The sequence below is a fragment of the Scyliorhinus torazame genome, chromosome 21, assembly GCF_047496885.1.
Source record: "Scyliorhinus torazame isolate Kashiwa2021f chromosome 21, sScyTor2.1, whole genome shotgun sequence".
NCBI lineage: Eukaryota > Metazoa > Chordata > Chondrichthyes > Carcharhiniformes > Scyliorhinidae > Scyliorhinus > Scyliorhinus torazame.
Window position 1 is genome coordinate 29,899,506 of NC_092727.1, and position 21,658 is coordinate 29,921,163.

Below are 21,658 nucleotides of genomic sequence, written 5' to 3' on the forward strand. Positions count from 1 at the left end.
AACGTCAGGAACCCGGGACCCTTCTGGGCGGCAGGTGGTTGCCTGCGCCGGGCTTCCCTCCGACCGGCTGGCCCCTCGGCTGCTCCTGCCTCCACCTGCTGTATCGGGACAGCTGTGTTGTGCGCACCAGTTAGTGTCCCAGATACCTCATCGCTAAAGTGCCCAACCAAGGTGAGTGTCTCTGCGATGGTGGAGAGTGTAGGAGACAGCAATGGCGTAATGGCGTGCCCCTCATCCGACCCAAAGTCCGGGGTCCCCTGGAGTGGTGATTCCTGTCCGTCCGTCCCATGTGTGTGGGTGTCGTGTGCGCAGTGTCTTGGGCGTCGGTGTCCTGTGTGTCAGTGTCCTGTGCGTCAGTGTCCTGTGCGTCAGTGTCCTGTGCGTTAGGGTCCTGTCTGTTAGGGTCCTGTGTGTTGCTGTCCTGTGTGTCGGTGTCCTGTGCGTCAGTGTCCTGTGCGTTAGGGTCCTGTCTGTTAGGGTCCTGTGTGTCGCTGTCCTGTGTGTCGGTGTCCTGTGCGTCAGTGTCCTGTGCATTAGTGTCCTGTGCGTTAGGGTCCTGTCTGTTAGGGTCCTGTCTGTTGGGGTCCTGTGTGTCGCTGTCCTGTGTGTAGGTGTCCTGTGTGTCGGTGTCCTGTGTGTAGGTGTCCTGTGTGTCGCTGTCCTGTGTGTCGGTGTCCTGTGCGTCAGTGTCCTGTGCGTCAGTGTCCTGTGCGTCAGGGTCCTGTGCGTCAGGGTCCTGTGCGTCAGGGTCCTGTGCGTCAGGGTCCTGTGCGTTAGGGTCCTGTCTGTTAGGGTCCTGTGTGTCGCTGTCCTGTGTGTTAGGGTCCTGTGTGTGGGTGTCCTGTGTGTTGGTGTCCTGTGTGTCAGTGTCCTGTGCGTCAGTGTCCTCGGTGTCAGTGTCCTGTGCCTCAGTGTCCTTGGCCAGCTGCGACGGGGGCCTGTTGCTGTGGCTGCCCTCCTCGTCACTGGGTGTGGCCCGCCGGCGCCGGTGCACTCGCACTAGATGTGGGCGGCGTCCGCCTAGTGCTCCGGGTCCGTCCCTGGCTCGTGGCCGCCCTGGAACGTCCTGGGGGCAGCGTCCGCCTGATGTACTGGGTCTGTCCCCCCTTCCCACCCATATCCCCCTTACCCCATATCCCCCTTACCCAATATCTCCCTTCCCCCATATCCCCCTTCCCAATATCCCCCATTCCCACATATCCCCCCCTCCCCATAACCCCCTACATAACCCCTTCCCCCTTTCCCACATAGCCCCCATTCCCCATATACCCCTTCCCCCATATCCCCCCTTCCCCCATATCCCCCATTCCCACATATCCCCCCTCCCATAACCCCCTACATAACCCCTTCCCCCTTTCCCACGTATCCCCCATTCCCCCATATCCACCTTCCCCATATCCTCCTTCCCCCATATCCCCCTTTCCCCATATCCCCCTTCCCCCACATCCCTCTTCCCCATATCTCCCCTTCCCCATATCCCCCCTTCTCTCATATCCCCTCTTCCCCCATATCCCCCCTTCCCCCATATGCCCCCTTCTCCCATATCCCCCTTCCCCATATCCCCCCTTCCCCCATATCCCCCTTCTGCCATATCCCCCTTCCCCCTATGCCCCCTTCCCCCAAATCCCCCTTCACATATCCCCTTCCCCATATCGCCCGTTCCCCATATCCCCCTTCCCCCATATCCCCTTCCCCCATATCCCCCTTCCACCATATTCCCCCCATATCCACCCGTCCCCATATCCCCGCTCACCCATATCCCCAATCCCCCATATCCCCCCTTCCCCCATATCTCGCCGATCCCATATCACCCTTCCCCATATCCCCTCTATCACCCTTACCCATATCCCCTCTATCACCCTTACCCATATCCCCCTTCCCCACATATCCACCCTTCCCCATATCCCCCAGTCACCCATATCCCCCTTCCCCATATCCCCTTCCCCATATCCCCTTCCCTAATACCCACCTTCCCCCATATCCCACGTCCCCCATATCCCCCTCCCACAAATCCCCCCTTCCCCCATATCCCCCTTCCCCCATATCCCCCTTCCGCCATATCCCCCCAGATAACACCTTACCCCATAACCCCCTTTCTCCCATATCCCACCATATCCCCTTATCCCCGCTTCCCCCATATCCCCTTCGCCCATATCCCCTCTTCCCCCATATCGCCCTTCCCTCATATCCCCTTCCCTCATATCTCCCCTTCCCCATGTCCTCCCTTCCCCCATATGCCCCCTTCCCCCATATCCCCCCTCCCCCCATATCCCCCTTCCCCATATCTCCCTGCACCCATATCCACCCTTCCCCATATACCCCCCTTCCCCCATATCCCCCTTCCACCATATCCCCCCATATCCACCCGTCCCCATATCCCCGCTCACCCATATCCCCCAGTCCCCATATCCCCTCCCCATATCCCCCCTTCACCATATCCCCCCTTCCCCCATATCTCCCCTCCCACATACCCACCGTCCCCCATATCACATTCCCCCATATCCCACATTTCACATCTTCCCCCTTTCCCCCATATCCCACCATATCCCCTTCCCCATATCCCTGCTTCCCCCATATCCCTTTCCCCCATATCACCCTTCCCTCATATCCCCCTTCCCCCACATCCCTCTTCCCCATATCTCCCATTTCCCCATATCCCCTTCCCTCATATCCTTCCTTCCCCCATGTCCCCCTTCCCCTATATGCCCCATTCCCCCATATTCCCCCTTCCCCATATCCCCCTTCCCCCATGTCCCCCCTTCCCCATATCCCCTTTCCCCATATCCCTACCCCCATATCCCCTTTCCCCCATATCCCCTTCCCCATATCCCCCCTTCCCCATATCCCTTTTCCCTCCAACTCTACCCTTCCCTCATATACCCTTCCCCCATATTGCCCCTTCCCACATATCCACCCTTCCCCATGGTCCCCCATATCCCCTTACCCCATATCCCCTTCCCCATATCCCCTTCCCCATATCCTCGTTCCCCATATCACCCTTCCCCATACCCCACATATCCCCCCTTCCTCCATATCCCCCCTTCCCCCATATCCACCCTTCCCCATTTCCCCCTTCCCCCATAACCCCCTTACCCCATATCCCCTTCCCCATATCCCCCATACCCCCTTCACCCATATCCCACATATCCCCCCTTCCCCCATAGCCACCTTCCCCCATATACCTTCCCCCATAACCCCCTTACCCCATATCTCCCTTCCCCATATCTCCCCTTCCCCATATCCCCTTCACCATATCCCCGTTCCTCGTTGGGCGTCGGTGTCCTGTGTGTTAGGGTCCTGTCTGTTAGGGTCCTGTGTGTCGCTGTCCTGTGTGTCGGTGTGTCGGTGTCCTGTGCGTCAGTGTCCTGTCTGTTAGGGTCCTGTCTGTTAGGGTCCTGTGTGTCGCTGTCCTGTGTGTAGGTGTCCTGTGTGTCGGTGTCCTGTGTGTAGGTGTCCTGTGTGTCGCTGTCCTGTGTGTCAGTGTCCTGTGCGTCAGTGTCCTGTGCGTTAGGGTCCTATGCGTTAGGGGGGATATGGGGAAGGGGGGATATGGGAGAAGGGGGATATGGGGGAAGGGGCATATGAAGATATGGGGCTCGGAGGATATGGGGAAGGGAGATATGGGGGGAAGGGGGGATATGGGGGAAGGGGATATGGGGGAAGGGGGACAGGCAGTGGAGGGTCTCACTTGGTGCTGTGCGGCGGGCAGCCATTTTGGCAGTCTCCGGGTTGGGGGGGGGCGTCTTTTGTGCAGTGACGCCGCGTGCATCCGTGACAGTTGACGCCGTCGCGAACGGCGTCACACCGCTACTCGCCCAATCGGGGCCGGAGAATTCGCGACGTTTCGGGGTGCCCGATGCCAAGTGATTCGCGACGTTTTCGGCGATGGTTTCGGGCCATCGCGCCCAAGATTCCGATGTGGTATCTTATCAAGTATGTTTGAAAATCTCTATAAACTAATTCACTGCATTTCCCTGGGAAAGCTTTGTGAGACAGTAGGTAGCATCCCTGTCGTTGAACTAGATGCTCCAGGTTTGAATTCAGTGCCAGGAGTTGTTGACTAGGAAATGTGCTTTCAACGTGTTTCAATGGGTTGATAATCAGTTCAGGAATCCATCCAGCACTCCCCCTTACTCTTCTCCAACATGGTAGGAGTGGGTGTGAAGAAGCGCTAAAAAAAAAACTACATTTCCCTTAACTATTCCTCTGTTACTTCAAGCAATTCTACAAAGCTGTCCAAGCACAACATGCTTTTCAGCAATTTATGCTGGCTGGCAGTGATTAACGTGTGTATCTCTGAGTGCTCAGTAATTTAATTTTGTATTGTAGGCTGATAATCTACTGACGCTGAAATAATTTGCTGCCTCACTGTCACCTCCTGTTTTTTAAAAAGGGATGTCGCAATTGACAATTTCCAGCATCAGTTTGCTTGAATAGAGAAGAGTGGACTGATGGCTTTAATCCATTTTCCCTCAGGATCACCTCTCAGTCCCAGCCGTGCAATCATTGGAAATTAGGAGGGATAGGAAAAAGTTAATATTGGATAATGGATGCCAGGATTGTTCTCACACATTTCCCCGTGAACAATAATGAGGTGGCATCGTCAAATGTTTAGGAGAATAGGATTGGGGGAAACAAGTGGCTTTGGATTCCTGATTTCCAGAACCTTCCACCACTTGAGGCTTCCTTACTTAATGCCTGAGTCTGTTGTCAACTATAGAGATAGACGGACCTCCGGGTGCGGTGATGACCAGCTAAGCCGCACGTTTCGGCAGCTCCCGTTGGCAGCTCCTCTTGATAAGAGCCCCAACGGCAATTTTAAACGGCCAAAATCACTGCAGTGAAATAGAAGGGAATCCCCCCGGACGTTGATGGACAAAGGAGAGGATAGTGGCAGGATTGCAGTGGATCCTTCGGAGCAGCGGCAAGGAAGGGAAGCTCGAAGCAAGATGGCGTCGGAAGGTGGCCGTTTGGTATGGGGCCCGGAGCAACAAGAGTTCCTGCGACGCTGTGTGGAAGAGCTGAAGAAGGAGGTGTTGGCCCCGATGCTACAGGCGATTGAAGGGCTAAAGGAGGCGCAGAGGACCCAGGAGCTGGAGCTTTGGGTCGTGAAGGCAAAGGCTGCTGAAAATGAAGATGAAATTCAGGGCCTGGTGGTGAAGACAGCGATGCACAAGGCACAGTACAAGAGGTGTGTGGAGAGGTTGGAAGCCCTGGAGAATAATTCGAGGAGGAAGAATCTAAGAGTCTTAGGTCTTCCCGAGGGCGCAGAGGGGGCGGACGTCGGGGCATATGTGAGCACGATGCTTCACTCGCTAATGGGATCGGAGGCCCCGACGGGCCCTTTGGAGGTGGAGGGAGCTTATCGAGTTATGGCGTGAAGACCAAGGGCAGGAGAAATACCTCGAGCCACAGTGGTGAGGTTTCACCGCTATAATGACAGAGAGATGGTCCTAAGGTGGGCGAAGAAAACTCGGAGATGCAGGTGGGAGAACGCGGTAATCCGTGTATGCCAGGATTGGAGTGCGGAGGTGGCGAGAAGGAGGGCAAGTTTCAATCGGGCTAAGGCGGTGCTTCACAAAAAGAAGGTGAAATTTGGAATGCTGCAACCGGCGAGACTGTGGGTCACATACCAAGGGAAGCACCACTACTTTGAGACGGCTGAAGAGGCGTGGACATTCATAGTGGACGAGAAGCTGGAATAGTCTGGCGAGAGAAAGAGCTTCTGGGGCAAAGTGGTGGGGTGACTATGTGGGACGAGGAAGGGGGGGGGGATGATTTTTCAATTGTTAACTCTTTAATCCTGTAAATTTTCTCTCTTCCCCTCGTTTGGGGGGGGGGGGCGGGGAGTATGAGGAACTGTGGGCGCCGGTGGGTAGGAAAGCGGAGCTGAGTGGGAAACACGGGCCTCGTTCCCGCGCTATGGTAATTAAGGTGGGAACAGGGACGCAGGAAGGTGGGGGCCTCGCACAGTGAGAGGCCGAGGGCAAACGGGGAAGCCGAGGTCAGCTAGAGTTCGCTGACTTCTGGGAGCAACATGGGGGGTGTAATTACGCCAGAGGGGGATCTAGCGGAGGGGGGGGCGGGAGCTAACTGGGTTTCTGCTGCTAAGGGGAAGGGGGAGCTGTTATGGGGCGGGGTGGTCGAGGCGGGAGGGCACCGTCGGTGGGATATACGGGTACGTGGGAACCGGGTGAGGAGCTGGGGTAAAAAAGGGGATGGCTAGTCGACAAGGGGGGGGGGGGTAAAGAGCCCCCCAACCCAGTTGATCACGTGGAACGTGAGAGGGCTGAATGGGCCGATTAAAAGGGCGCGGGTACTCGCACACCTAAAGAAATTAAAGGCAGATGTGGTTATGTTGCAGGAGACGCACCTGAAATTGACAGATCAGGTCAGACTACGTAAAGGATGGGTGGGACAGGTGTTTCATTCGGGTTTGGATGCGAAGAATAGTGGGGTGGCTATTTTAGTGGGGAAACGGGTACTGTTTGAGGCAAAGACCATAGCGGCGGACAGTGGGAGTAGATACGTGATGGTGAGTGGCAGACTGCAAGGGGAGGCGGTGGTCCTGGTGAACGTATACGCCCCGAACTGGGATGATGCAAACTTCATGAGGCGTATGTTGGGGCGTATCCCGGACCTGGAGGCGGGAAAGTTGGTAATGGGGGGAGATTTCAATACAGTGCTTGATCCAGGGCTGGACCGGTCGAGGTCCAGGACCGGGAGGAGGCCGGCAGCGGCCAAGGTGCTTAAGGACTTCATGGAGTAGATGGGAGGAGTAGATCCTTGGAGATTTATCAGACCGAGGAGTAAGGAGTTCTCATTCTTCTCCCATGTTCACAAGGTATATTCACGGATAGACTTTTTTGTCCTGGGAAGGGCGCTGATTCCGAAGGTGACAGAGACAGAGTACACGGCCATAGCCATCTCGGACCACGCTCCACACTGGGTAGATCTGGAGGTAGGAGAGGAAAAGGAACAGCACCCACTCTGGAGAATGGATATGGGCCTGTTGGCGGATGAGGGGATATGTCTAAGGGTGAGGGGGTGTATCGAAAGGTACTTGGAGCTTAATGACAATGGAGAGGTTCAGGTGGGAGTGGTCTGGGAGGCGTTGAAGGCGGTGGTCAGAGGGGAACTGATATCTATAAGGGCACATAAAGGGAAGCAAGAGAGTAAAGAAAGGGAGCGATTGCTGAGAGAACTTCTGAGGGTGGACAGGCAATATGCAGAGGCACCGGAGGAGGGACGGTACAGGGAAAGACAAAGGTTACATGTGGAATTTGACCTGCTGACCACGGGTAAGGCAGAGGCACAGTGGAGGAGGGCACAGGGAGTGCAGTATGAGTGTGGAGAGAAGGCGAGTCGGTTACTGGCCCAACAATTGAGGAAGAGAGGAGCGGCGAGGGAGATAGGTGGGGTGAGGGATGAGGAGGGAGAGATGGAACGGGGAGCGGAGAGAGTGAATGGGGTGTTTAAGCATTCTATGAGAGGTTGTATAAGGCTCAGCCCCCAGAAAGGAAGGAGGGAATGATGCATTTCCTGGATCAGCTGGAATTCCCGAAGGTGGAGGAACAGGAGAGGGCGGGACTGGGAGCACAGATGGATGTGGAGGAGGTGGTAAAGGGGATTGGGAGCATGCAGGCGGGGAAGGCCCCGGGACCGGATGGGTTCCCGGTGGAATTTTATAGGAAATATAAAGACCTACTGGCCCCGCTCTTGACGAGAACCTTTAATGAGGCCAGGGAAAGGGGGAAGTTGCCCCCGACTATGTCGGAGGCGACAATATCGTTACTTTTGAAGAAGGATAAAGACCCGCTGCAGTGTGGGTCCTACAGGCCCATTTCCCTTTTGAATGTAGATGCTAAGCTCCTGGCCAAGGTAATGGCAACGAGGATAGAGGATTCTGTCCCGGGGGTGGTCCATGAGGATCAAACTGGGTTCGTTAAGGGGAGACAGCTGAACACGAACATACGGAGGCTGCTAGGGGTGATGATGATGCCCCCACCAGAGGGGGAGGCGGAGATAGTGGTGGCGATGGATGCCGAGAAAGCATTTGACAGGGTGGAGTGGGACTACCTGTGGAAAGTGTTGAGGAGATTTGGTTTTGGTTAAGGGTTCATTGGATGGGTACAGCTGCTATATAGGGCCCCGGTGGCAAGTGTGATCACGAACAGGCAGAGGTCTGACTACTTCCGTCTTTATAGAGGGACGAGGCAGGGGTGTCCCCTGTCTCCGTTATTGTTTGCATTGGTAATTGAGCCCCTGGCCATAGCACTGAGGGGCTTCAGGAAGTGGAGGGGAGTACTCAGGGGAGGAGAAGAACACCGGGTATCATTGTATGCAGATGATTTACTGTTGTATGTTGCGGACCCGGTGGAGGGGATGCCTGAGATAATGCAGACGCTCGGGGAGTTTGGGGAATTCTCGGGGTACAAATTGAACATGGGGAAGAGTGAGTTGTTTGTGGTACATCCGGGGGAGCAGAGCAGGGGAATAGAGGATTTACCGCTGAGGAGGGTAACAAGGGATTTCCGGTACTTGGGGATCCAGATAGCCAGGAGTTGGGGAACCTTACATAGGCTTAATTTAACACGATTGGTGGAACAGATGGAGGAAGATTTTAAGAGATGGGACATGGTGCCCCTGTCACTGGTGGGGAGGGTGCAGGCGGTCAAAATGGTAGTCCTCCCAAGATTCCTTTTTGTGTTTCAGTGCCTCCCGGTGATGGTTACGAAGGCTTTTTTCAAGAAGATCGAGAAAAGCGTCATGAGTTTTGTGTGGGCTGGGAAGACCCCGAGAGTGAGGAGCGGGTTCTTGCAGCGTAGAAGGGAGAGGGGGGGACTGGCACTACCGAGCTTAAGTGAGTACTATTGGGCCGCCAATATTTCAATGGTGTGTACGTGGATGGGAGAAGGGGAAGGAGCGGCGTGGAAGAGATTGGAGATGGCGTCCTGCAAAGGAACCAGCCTACAAGCACTGGTGAGGGCACCGCTGCCGTTCTCCCCGAAGAAATACACCACAAGTCCAGTGGTGGTGGCAACACTGAAAATTTGGGGGCAGTGGAGACGGCATAGGGGAATGACGGGAGCCTCGGTGCGGTCCCCGATAAGAAATAACCATAGGTTTGTCCCGGGGAGAATAGATGGGGGATTTGGTGCATGGCAGAGAGCTGGGATTGTGCAACTGAGGGATCTGTTCCTGGACGGGACGTTTGCGAGTCTGGGAGCGCTGACGGAAAAATATGGGTTGCCCCAAGGGAATGAATTTCGATACATGCAACTGAGGGCTTTTGCGAGGCAACAGGTGAGGGAATTCCCGCAGCTCCCGACGCAGGAGATTCAGGATAGAGTGATCTCAGGGACATGGGTGGGGGATGGTAGGGTGTCAGATATATACAGGTAAATGAGAGATGAGGGGGAGAACATGGTGGATGAGCTGAAGGGAAAATGGGAGGAAGAGCTGGGGGAAGAGATTGAAGAGGGGCTGTGGGCAGATGCCCTACGTAGGGTAAACTCTTCGTCCTCGTGCGCCAGGCTTAGCCTGATACAATTTAAGGGTTTGCACAGGGCACATATGACCGGAGCAAGGCTCAGTAAATTTTTCGGAGTAGAGGATAGGTGTGGGAGATGCTCGAGAAGCCCAGCAAACCACACCCACATGTTTTGGTCATGCCCGTCACTCCAGGGGTTCTGGGTGGGGGTGGCGAAGGTGCTTTCAAAGGTGGTGGAGGTCCGGGTCGAGCCAGGCTGGGGGCTGGCTATATTCGGGGTTGCAGAAGAGCCGGGAGTGCAGGAGGCGAGAGAGGCTGATGTTTTGGCCTTTGCGTCCCTAGTAGCCCGGCGAAGGATACTGCTTATGTGGAAGGAAGCCAAGCCTCCGGGCGTGGAGACCTGGATAAACGACATGGCAGGGTTTATAAAACTGGAACGGATAAAGTTTGCACTAAGGGGTTCGGCTCAGGGGTTCACCAGGCGGTGGCAACCGTTCATTAACTACCTCACAGAACGATAAAGGAAATGGGAAGGTAACAGCAGCAACCCAGGGGGGAAGGGAGGCGGGGGGGGAGGCCCAGGTGGATCCTCAGGGGTGTTTTTGTAAAGATATTGGTACTTGGTTATGTATATTGAATTGCTGATTTTATTATTTGGGAGAGCTATTATTTTTGTTATGGCAGTTGCCATTTAGTTTATATATTATTTATTTGTTAAAATACGGTCACGGTTATTTATATTGCTTTGCTGTTGTAAAAAGGGGAAAAACCTTTGTACTGTTTTGTTTGGCCGAAGAAATTGAATAAAATATATTATATTTTAAAAAACTATAGAGATAGACACGTATGATTAGTCAACAAATTCATTAGCCATTGTATCATGTGACTGTCAAGATCATCAAAGGCAAACGACATCGACCTTCATCTCTTCTTGCAATTCTTATGAGTGTACCCACTTCCCCCTCATCGTGCCCTACACACCCACACAGAGCACAATGGGTGAGGCGGCAAGAGGTCGAAAAGAAAATGAAAGTAAATATCAGACTAAATTGCAAATTAAATTGTCCTGAAATCTTGTACCTGCTAGTTAATCTTGGCGAATGATTTATAAAAAAGCCTGTGAAGCTGTACATTCAGTGGAAAGTCATTCTGTTCGGACAGAGTTCCTGTGTTTTACAAAGGTCTCATTACAGAGGGGAGCGTTGTGTTTCCTGCATGATAGATCTCTGTGAGCTTTCTGAATTCTACTAAAGATTGAGTGCCAATTAGTCCCACGTTTGGAGAAAATTAATCCCAACATCTATCTTTTTGGATCTGGATCGAGTTGGCCAAATAATTTATTTTAGGATTATAGCAGCTGGTAAAGAAGGGGGCAATTTTCATCACGTTTATCTGGAAATTATTAAACTACATCCCTGACGTAATAAGAAAAGTTCAAAAACACTGTTTCACATTGTAATAAAGTATCTGTCTTTCAAATTCTGAGCTTTTGTCAGTTTGATTACGTAGGATGTATGGCCAAGATAAAGGCCGTTTGGCCCAACCAGTTCAAGCTAGTATATGTGTCTCCTCCATCTTTCCTCATCCAAATCTAACATTGTAGCCATTTAGTTCCTTCTCCCTCAAGTGCTTGACTAGCTGCCTCCTAAATGTATCATATGCACATCAGCCACTCCATGTGATAGTGAGTTCCACATTCTGACCATCCTCTGGATAAAGATGTTTTGCTCACTCCATGGTTAATTTGATTACATTTTGTTAGTTCCTACCTGCTTGAGAAGATTTAAGCTAATATTCTTCAAGCATTACAGTTTGTTTTTCTGCCTCTGTTACTGTTTAACTGTCTTTCACAAACTCAAAGAACAAACAAAGAACAAAGAAAAGTACAGCACAGGAACAGGCCTTTCGGCCCTCCAAGCCTGTGCCGATCATGATGCCCTAACTAAAAACAAAACCTTCTGCCCTTACTCGGTCCGTATCCCTCTATTTCCTCCCTATTCATGTACCATCCCGATGCCTCTTAAATGTTGCTGATGTACCTTCTGCCACCACATCCTCTGGCAGCACGTTCCAGGCACCCACCACTCACTGTGTGAAAAACGTACACCGCACATCTCCCTTAAACTTTCCCCCTCTCACCTTGAACCTGTGCCCCCTTGTAATTGACACTTCCACCCTTGGAAAAAGCCTCTCACTATCCACCCTGTCTATGACTCTCATAATTTTGTAGACCTCTATCAGGTCTCCCCTCAGCCTCCGTCTTTCAAATGAAAACAATCCTAGTTTATTCAACCAATGGGAAGGAAGCAGTCATTGCCCTCTTTTTCATCAGCAGATTGACTGACTGTCAATGCCCATGTTATGGTGTGGATTGGCCATGTTTGACTGATTGCCTGTGGATGGGTCATGTTTGACTGACTGCTGCTCCCATGCTGTGGTGTGGATGAGTCATTTGGCCACTCACCAATTCCTGGCTGAGATGTGGCATTGTAGTATTCTCAATGCTAAGTACCATGAATGTGAGGAAGAAAATGTTTTCATGGAAATAACTGAAAACAAGATACTAATTCTTTAACCTTCAGCCTTTGAAAGGAATAAAGCTCAAATGATTTGTGTGATAGGTTATGCACTTGGGCCACTGGCGGGATTAGACTTCCAGAGTAGGAGAACTTGTCTCATTTAGCAAAGCATGGTGTCTATAACCTAACAAAGGTTGAGGATCTAAACTGGCATGAACTAAATGGTTACACTGATTGTGTCCTATCAGCTGAAGTAGGACAGCTATATATATTTTAAAGTTAATTGAACATCTTCAAAAATGAATGCGAAAAGCCAAGCACTTGGAGCTGAAGTTTGAAGCCCTGTCAATTCTAGACATTTCAGACAATGCACGTTAATAATTTAGGAGAACATATCAATTATTGGAGCCTGTCTTCCCTTTAATAACTTACTCTCTCAAATCATGCTGTAAGGACCGAAGAGTGGGGGAGAACTGCACTCGAAAATTGGTTTTACAAAAGACAGAGTAAGTATGGATTTGTCCTTGAAGTTTATTCAAGACAGTAATAGTCAAAATGTACAGTGTAATCGAGTAAGACACTTGAAAATACAAAGCAAGGAGCTTAAATTCCTCATGGATCCATGGGTCTCCTTCCAGAGCTGCAATGGAAGACCACAGATTGTTAGCCCTTGGATATATAACTGGCACAAGTAGGTTGCCAATGCAATCAAGCCTATAATTGTAAAGTTAAAGACTAAGGGATGAATAAGTCATTTGTGTTGAAAGGACATCACCTACAATTACTTCTGTAACGAGGATGCCCAATAATCACTGCCAGTTTATGTCTGATTCTTGGGAGCAGAAAGGCTGCAGGGGATTAGATTGACAACGATTTGTGCCAAAGAATGTTGGAGAAATGTGCAGAGTGATTTATAAAATGCTGCACTTTTCCAAGCTTTATTCCACAGTATTGGATTTAAACAGCCCCTTGTACAACCAAATAAATCAGATTTAATGAAGGAAGGAAATCAGCAGTTTGATCCAAATTCTTCCATCAGTTTGATTTTCTTTCCCTTAAAGACCTTCTGTGGGATTCTCCGTCGGTGGGAACCTCCGCTTCGCCAGCAGCGCACTCACGCCCGCGGGTTTCCCGATGGCATGGGGTGGCCACAATGGGAAAACCAATTGGCCAGATGCAGGAACAGAGAATCCCTTGGGGGTAGGGGCACCCCACACTCTCCCCAAACCTGGCCCTCCCCCAGAGTCTGACCAGCTCCCCGGCCCAACCTGACCCGAGGCCCCCTGGCCCGACCGGACTTACCTCCACCTCCCATCCCCTACAGCCCAACCAGACCCCCAACCCGACCCCCTGGCCCGATCGACCCGCCATGTGTCTGAATGCCTCCCCCGCAAGTCCAACCTCCCCTCCATTCCTTAAACTTTAAAACTTACTTGCCCACTGTAAATTGTCTCTGGTGTTGTAAGACTTCTTACTGTGCTCATCCCAGTCCAACGCTGGCATCTCCACATCTTGTTTAATTTAGTGGAAGAAAAGCAGGCAGGAACTTTATTTGTTTCTAACAAACATTGCTAGTGTCAACAACTGCTAGAGTCCCAGAATATTGGCTTACTGACCATCTGTAACGAAAGTCATACCGAAAGAATAAAACCTGGAACATTTTGAATCAATCAATAAGATTTTTTTGTTCCTGTTTTTGTCTCTAACAGTGATCTCAAGCTGAGGGTGCGGATTTTGATTGATGGAACCTTGATCATCTTTCGAGTCAAGCCTGAGGATTCTGGAAAATACACCTGCGTACCTAGTAACAGCCTTGGGCGTTCTCCTTCAGCCTCATCTTACTTGACAGTCCAGTGTGAGTGTGGCCTTTGAGGGGAGGGCTTTGAGAAAAATGCATGGGGATTCAACTTCCCCTTATTTCTACATTTATACTGATCAACCGCCTAGCCTTTCCTGCACCAGTTTTGAAACTGATGCATGGCTTTCATGCCCACTGAGGTCCACTGAATACCCAGTTCACATTTGAGGTGCTACTCCACTGTTGAAACAACACATAGAAGCCATTATAACCATTACTGAAGTGCAGGTGCCATTTATATCACATGATGATGTGTGCTGAACTGTGGGGAAACTGAAAGAGAGAATCTGCAAGCACTGCCTGCCTCCCATGGTGGAAAGTCGGTGGCGTAGTGTCATTGTCATTTGACTAACGATCCAGAGACTGGTTTAGCACTGGGCTAAATCGCTGGCTTTGTAAGCAGACCAAGGCAGGCCAGCAACACGGGTTCAATTCCCGTACCATCCTCCCCGAACAGGCGCCAGAATGTGGCGACTAGGGGCTTTTCACAGTAACTTCATTTGAAGCCTACTTGTGACAATAAGCGAATTTCATTTCATTTCCACATTACCCAGGGGAATGTTCAGGAGACCCAAGTGCGAATCCCGCCACAGCAGATGGTGAAATTTGAATGCAGTGAAAATCTGGAATTAAGAGTCTAATCATGATCATGAAACCATTGTCAATTGTTGTAAAAACCCATCTGGCTGATTAATGTCCTTTAGGGGAGGGAAGTCTGCCTTCTCTTACCTGATATGGCCTTCAAATCCACAGCAATGTGGTTGACATCAGAAATGCTGCTTAGTTAAAGGGTAATTAGGGATGGGTAATAAATGCAGGCCCAGCCAGTGACACCTACATCCAATGAATTAAACAAAAACTGACTGAGAACATTATGGAATTGACCGTATTCTCTTCCAGTTGGTCCACAACACATTTAAGTGAGTGAGGCAATTATGAAAATCTATGCGGAATTTAACAGCTAGGTCTTTGCCCAGGTATCACTCAATGTCAAAATTAACCCAGTCAGTTTGCAGCATAACATACAATAAGATCCAGTTATCCAAGCAGGAGTATTTAGTAGTCAGAGAAATCACCAGAAAGAACTCATTGGAGTCACCTCAAGCCCATTCTCGATATAAAGGATACACCCGTGAATTCATCTGTAGCTGAAATGCCCTTCCTCTCTGAGACATGTGACAATTTCTTCCACAATTTCTATTTCAAAAACACATTCACTTATTGCTACTGGAATCATATTTTCAACATGATGCAGCACTGAAAACAACTGTTATATTTTTAGGATCTCATATTAGATATTTCCTTGCTGCAGCATCATGAAAAACTCCAGTCAAGTGGACCTCAGTGAAAAAGACTGTGCCTTTGCTCACCTAATTCTGAGATAGATATAGAAAGATCTGGGCTGGAATTCTAAGGTCGTTGCGATTCGCATTTTCCGCCGGCAGTGCATCCCCGCCCATTGGTTTCCCAGCGGCATGGGGGGTCTTCAATGGGAAATCCCATTGACAAGTGGCGGGTAGATAGAACCCTGCCACCAGCGAACGGCGCGCCACCAGGAAACACGCGGCTGGGGAACCAGAGAATCCAGTGCCTGATGTTGAACAAAGATAGGAGGCAGGATTCTCCCGAATCGGCGCGATGGCCCGACGGTAGCGGAATTCTCCGCACTTCCAGGGGCTAGGACTGCGCCGGAGGGGTTGGCGCCATGCCAGCCGGCGGCGAAGGGACTGTGTGAGTTAGCACATGCGCAGAACCGCCACCGTGGTTCCGCGCATGCGCAGACTGGCCGGCGTATTCTGGCACATGCGCAGGGGGGTGTCTTCTCTGCACCAGCCATGGCGGAGCCCTACAGGGGCCGACGCGGAAGGAAGAAGTACCACCACGGCACAGGCCCGCCCGCAGATCAGTGGGTCCCGATCGCGGGCCAGGACACCGTGGGGGTCCCCCCCGGGGTTGGAGCCCTTGCGCCCCCCCCCCCCCCCACCCTCCCCCGAGGACCGCACCAGCCAACTTACCTGCCAGGTCCTGTCATGTGGGACCATGTCCAATTCACGCCGGCGGGATTGGCCAAAGACGGGTGGCCGCTGGGCCCATCGGGGCCCGGAGAACTGCCGGGGGTGGCGTGAGAACTGCCAACGGCCCCCGACCGGCGTGGCGTGATCCCCGCCCCTGCCTGAAAACCGGCGCCGAAGAATACGGCAGCCCGCGTCGGAGCGGCGACACGGGATTCACGCCGCCCCCCCGGGGATTCTCCGACCCAGGGGGGGGTCGGAGAAGCCTGCCCTACGTGCTGATGGAGCAATACTGTCAAAGAACCTCTGACTGTCTGTGTACGGATTGACCAGTGAGCTGAATGCTGAAAGTCTAAGCTCACAATTGGAACTTTCAGACTAGAGAAACATGGCACTGTCGAGATGCCCAGATACCAGCTTGTCTGTGCCAGGGATCAGGCCGGGGGGGTTCCTTGCCCTTTTGAGGTAAGGCGAGGGGGTGCTTGTGGACCCCCTAACAGGTAGGCTGGAGCATTCGGGGTTCCGGAAGCCATGTTAGGGGGCCCTAGGAGGGTTGAGAGCTCACCAATGCAGGAAGTGAGTTAAGTGAGCCTGGGCAGGACATTCCTCGTCAAGGCCAAAAAAGGTGCACCATTTGATCGCAGGGTCGTTCTTGGCACTGCAGGTGCCGAGTAACACCCCACTAAACACACCCAAAACAGCACTCTTTTTTTGCTCGTTAAATCACACCCTTAATGAGACCTTACAATGCAAAAGACTTAAAGATATCAATCACATGGGACATTTCATGCAACCACTTTGAATGGGCTGTGGTTATCGGAAGTTGTCTTTCGCTCCTCTTCCGTAGTCCCTCAGAATAGCGGAAAACTTGCTTCCACTTTGGTTCGATGTGTTCTGAAATGGATGATAGGTCCGATATGTGATCTGTAGACTCTGCCACATGTGGGGTTGGTGATGTTTGGAGGGTTGGGTACATGGATTGTTTGCAAGTTTGTACGCTCCCTCTGACATCTTGACTTCACCTCTGCATGCCCTGATGATATCTTTCGATGTGTATGGTGCCTTCCTGGTTGAACTTTCTATTTCAGTCAGTCACAAGCCAGGTTCTGCCATGAGTCATCAATCATCTTTCACCTCTTCAGCTATAAGACTAAATCAATACCACTATCCTCCTGGGAGCCTCCTGCCACAAATGAGTCCCAAGTAGAGTAATTATTTCAGGAGTCTAGTGACAGGCATTGACATGTCCTGTTCAGGAAGCTGGTTTTCAGTGATTTGCAACTTGATGCTGGGTATGTTGGCTTGGGAAAGGACACACTGCTTTGGACCATTTTCTTGCCACCAGATTGGGAGGATCTTGCCAAGGTTCTGCTGGTGGAACCTCTCCAGTGCCTTGAAGTGCCGGTTGTAGGTTGTCCAAGTCTCCAAAGCAAATTGGGGGGGGGTGGTCACTTTATTGGAAGTGTGAACACTTTGTCAAACCAGCTACCAAGGACAGTCCTCAACAGATTGCCACTAATTATTCTACATTCAATAGATATTGGCATATTAAACCCCCTCAACTCTGCTGTGGTGAGCAATGCAATCAGTAAAAGTTAAATATATTTATTTTTTGGTCTATTATAGCTAGGATTATCATCAATAATTAAATGTATCCCTGGAGATTTGATCGCATGAATTGCCCCCAACTCCAGCCATTTGCTGCCCAACACATCCATCCTTATGGTGCACTGCCTTTCTAGACCAATTGGAAAGCAAAAGGACTCATTACCCAATTGGATGATGCTTGACTGGCAGCCAAACAGATTTTTTTCTCATTTTTCAATATTTTTATATCTGTAAGAAATGGCAAAGAAATAAAAAAGAACAATTTTTATTTTCCTTATGATTTTCATCCTGGATGGCACAGTGTCCTGAAGATTGATCAATTCCAGATCAATCCTGCAGGGTTGGCAACCCTTAAGCATTTTTTGTTTACAAATTTCGAATACGCAATTCATTTTTTCCAATTAAGGGGCAATTTAGTGTGGCCAATCCACCTACCTTGCACATCTTTGTGTTGTGGGGGCGAAACCCACGCAAACACGGGGAGAATGTGCAAACTCCACACGGACAGTGACGCAGAGCCGGGATCGAACCTGGAACCTCGGCGTCGTGGCGACCCTAAAGTAAAGGAGGTATTTTCCTTTTTCCGTCAAGAATCATTGAACTAAATGATTAATTTTGAGGCTGTTTCCGCCAGTACAGATAAACAACAACCATTTAATTTTGCTACACACTTTGCTCATGTGCTATGTCTAAAAGATATCAAGTGCTCCATCACATCGTGTGCTCTTTTACATCCTGATTTCCTGATCTATGCATATTGAAAGTGGTTTTTCGGGGTGCCAATAAGTTAATTATAAACCGCTGTCAAGAGTAAAATGTTAATATTGTTAGCGCTCCTTTCAAAACAAGTGCATAATGCAATCAACATTATGATTTTTCAAAAATCACCAATTGCATAAAATAATTGAAATGCTTTGCCAGATGTTGTGTGCGAGTGGGGAATAATGAGGCACCATATTTACAAAGGAATTTCACATGTATGTAAAAGTCTATCAGTCCCTGAACAATATTCAGTCAAACAGTGGAATTTAGAATTTGCCTCTCCTCCCTAATACATTAATTAAGGCATGATAGCTGCTGAACTGATAACCCAAATGCCACCATTGCAACATGTGAAATGTAATAAAGTTGACCGGGTAGAGTGTACTGCTGTCTCTGGTGCCTAGGTCGATGATGGTGTCACCGTTCCAGTGAATTCTTATTAGACTTTTTCATGGCGGTTTGATACAATTGAGTGAGTTGCTCGGTTATTTCAGAGGAGAGTTAAGACTCAACCTCATGGCTGTGGGGCTGCAGTCACTTGTAGGCCAGTCCAGGTGAAGATGGCAGATTGCCTTCCCTGAATCGGCACAGCGGTTAGCACCGCACAGCTGCCTCGCAGCATCAGGGACCTGGGTTCAAATCCGGCTTTGGGTGACTGCATGGAGTTTGCACGTTCTCCCCATGTCTGCCTGGATTTCCTCCCGATGCTCCAGTGTCATAGAATCATAGATATTTACAGTGCAGAAGGAGACCATTTGGCCCATCGAGTCTGCACCGGCCCCAGGAAAGAGCACCCTACTTAAGACCACGCCTCCACTCCCCCCATCCCCGTAACACAGTAACCCCACCTAACATTTTTGACACTAAGGGGCAATTTAGTATGGCCAATTCACCTCACCCGCACATCTTTGGACTGTGGAAGGAAACCAGAGCACCCGGAGAAAACCCACGTAGACACGGGAGAAAGTGCAAACTGCACACAGACAGTCACCCGAGGCCAGAATTGAATTTCACCGGGAGGAAATCCAGGCAGACACGGGGAGAACGTGCAAACTCCATGCAGACAGTCACCCAACACCGGAATTGAACACGGGTCCCTGATGCTGCGAGGCAGCTGTGCGGTGCTAACTGCTGTGCCACCGTGCCGATTCAGGGAAGGCAATCTGACAGAATTGAACCCGGGTCCCTGGAGCTGTGAGGCAGCAGTGCTAACCACTGTGCAACAGTACCACCCACAGTCCAGAGATGCCCGGGTTAAGTGGATTGGCCATGCTAAATTGCCCTTTAGTGTCCAAAGATGTGTGGGTTAGGTGTGGTTATGGGGTTACAGAGATAGGGTGGGGGAGTGGGTCTAGGGGTGTGCTTTCGGAGGGTTGGGGCAGACTTAATGGGCCAAATGGCCTCCTTTTGCACTGTACGAATTCTATGATTCCGTGATTCTAAAGCACATTAGTGAACCAGATGGACTTTTATGACAGTCCAGTTGTCTTGTGATCGCTGGTACTGATACTAGCTGTTTATCCCAGATTTATTGCAGAACATGAGACTCGCTTGAGCTTAAATTTAAGTGTGACCTTCTGTTCTTTTGATTGATTGTTACACTGGGTTTTAATAAGTTGCCAGGTTATTATTAAGGCAATCTGTTACATTATTCGCTTGCAATTTAATTGTAGGCTGCTTTGGAACCACATAGGCACAGCTTGCTGACACAAGCCAAAGATGGCTGTTGTGCAGAAAGGCAAAATAGAAGCTGGTCTCAAGTTTATTGATCAAAACAAATGAACATTTGGATTCTGGCATGGTCAATCCCAAGACAGTTTAGGGATAATGTCGGAATAGATCCTATCTAAGAAAATCTGCTGGTGTTGTATTGCTTCCAGTGAATAGCAGTCACCTAGGGATGGGAGGATAGAAATGAACACAACCAATAATTGTACTAGGAATAAGTATTTATCTATTGATATCCATTATTCATCGGATTTAACTTGCAAAAAGCAGAGTCCTGGGTGCTCCGGTTTCCTCCCTCAGTCCAAAGATGTGCAGGTGGATTGGCCAAGCTAAATTGCCACAGGTCGGATGGGGTTATGGGGATAGGACGTGGGTTGGGCCTAGATGGGGTGGGTGGTCTTTCAAAGAGTCAGTGTAAACTCTATGGACTGAATGGCCTCCTTCTGCACTGAAGAGATTCTATGATTCAATCTAGGGGCCTCTGATGGCCTGATCGACCCCCCCCCCTCCAGATGCTGTTACACCTGGTCCACATTTGTGTGGGCCAGTGCTAAATGGCACCATGGCAAGGTCTCCCAGGCACAGGCGTTCATTCCCGGACCACGGGAGAATCGGGCGCTGTCTTATATAAATAAGCCTGATGGTTTGTTAGATCTCTTGAGGCATTCCAACGTCGAGAAACCCCAGAGGCCTCTCGCAAGATCTAACAGCCTCATCGCATCAATGAGTAGCATCTGACGAAGCCATTCGACCGTGTCCCATATTCTAAAAGTGGTATGTCCAATGTGTGATTGCTTACTGGGGTCACAATATATTTAATTTTGGCAATATTCAGCAGTGATGTGGTTACTCAGCCAATCATTGAAAAGTCACGGACTGGGTCAGAAATTGGACCCAATGTATGCAAATCTGCTTGGAGTGGCAGAACATACACACAGTCCATTTGCTGAGGAACGCAATAGCCCCAGTTTTGTTCCTTGCGCCTCTGCCTCCATTTCTTCCACCAACATGAGTTGGGCAGTACACTTTTTCAGCACTCAACCTGACCTCAGCTGAACCTTGCTTGCTTCATACTGAGGAGGACTGAGGTTTTATGCTTTTGCAGAGCTTGTGGCAGAGTCTGGGGAGGGTTTTACTAGCTGGGAGGGGGGGGGGGGGGTTCCCTGGGACCCCTCCCAAGGTTGGGGGGAGATGTATGGGGGGGGTCAAAGACCGGGAGGGGTGAAGGAGATTGGGGCAGCCTTCCAAAATGACGTCCCAGCGTGTGGGGAGCTTTTCATTGCTGGGCTCACCAGCAAGAAATCATTTAGAGTGTGGCCTCGGTGGAAAGAATCTTCTCACGGCCAAAAAAATAGCAAGTGCCTTGAACAGTGGGATGTTTCTCCGCTATTCAGTGGACTTTAACTTGCATCCTCTGAATTGCACCTATTGATTCCTCTTCTTGGAAAGAACATAGCTGGAGGCCACCAACTGGGAATTCAGAAGAAACCTCTTTACCCAAAGAGTGGTGTTAATGGGAAACTCACCGGAAGTGGTTGAAATGAATAGTATTAGTGCATTAAGGGGAAGTTAGACAAGCATTTGAGAATTGGACATACTCGGAGAAGGGGACAGATGATTGTGATGATGGAGGCTCAAGTGTAGCATACAAACTGGTATTAAGTTGTTGGGCAGAATG

At 50.4% G+C, this 21,658-nt stretch overlaps 1 protein-coding gene and 1 pseudogene across 3 annotated transcripts in view; one reads left to right on the forward strand and one right to left on the reverse strand.

The window, feature by feature from the left end:
• LOC140398712 (uncharacterized) overlaps window positions 1-13,327 on the reverse strand; it is a 41,809-nt pseudogene extending 28,482 nt beyond the window's left edge.
• igsf9bb (immunoglobulin superfamily, member 9Bb) overlaps window positions 1-21,658 on the forward strand; it is an 889,343-nt gene that overhangs the window by 731,853 nt on the left and 135,832 nt on the right. For all 3 annotated transcript variants that reach the window (XR_011937440.1, XM_072486656.1, XM_072486657.1), the window contains exon 7: window positions 13,722-13,867. Coding sequence is in view for 2 of the 3 variants with exons in the window: in XM_072486656.1 (XP_072342757.1) it covers window positions 13,722-13,867 (146 nt within the window). In the remaining variant the exon portion in view is untranslated. The remainder of the gene's footprint in view (window positions 1-13,721; window positions 13,868-21,658) is intronic.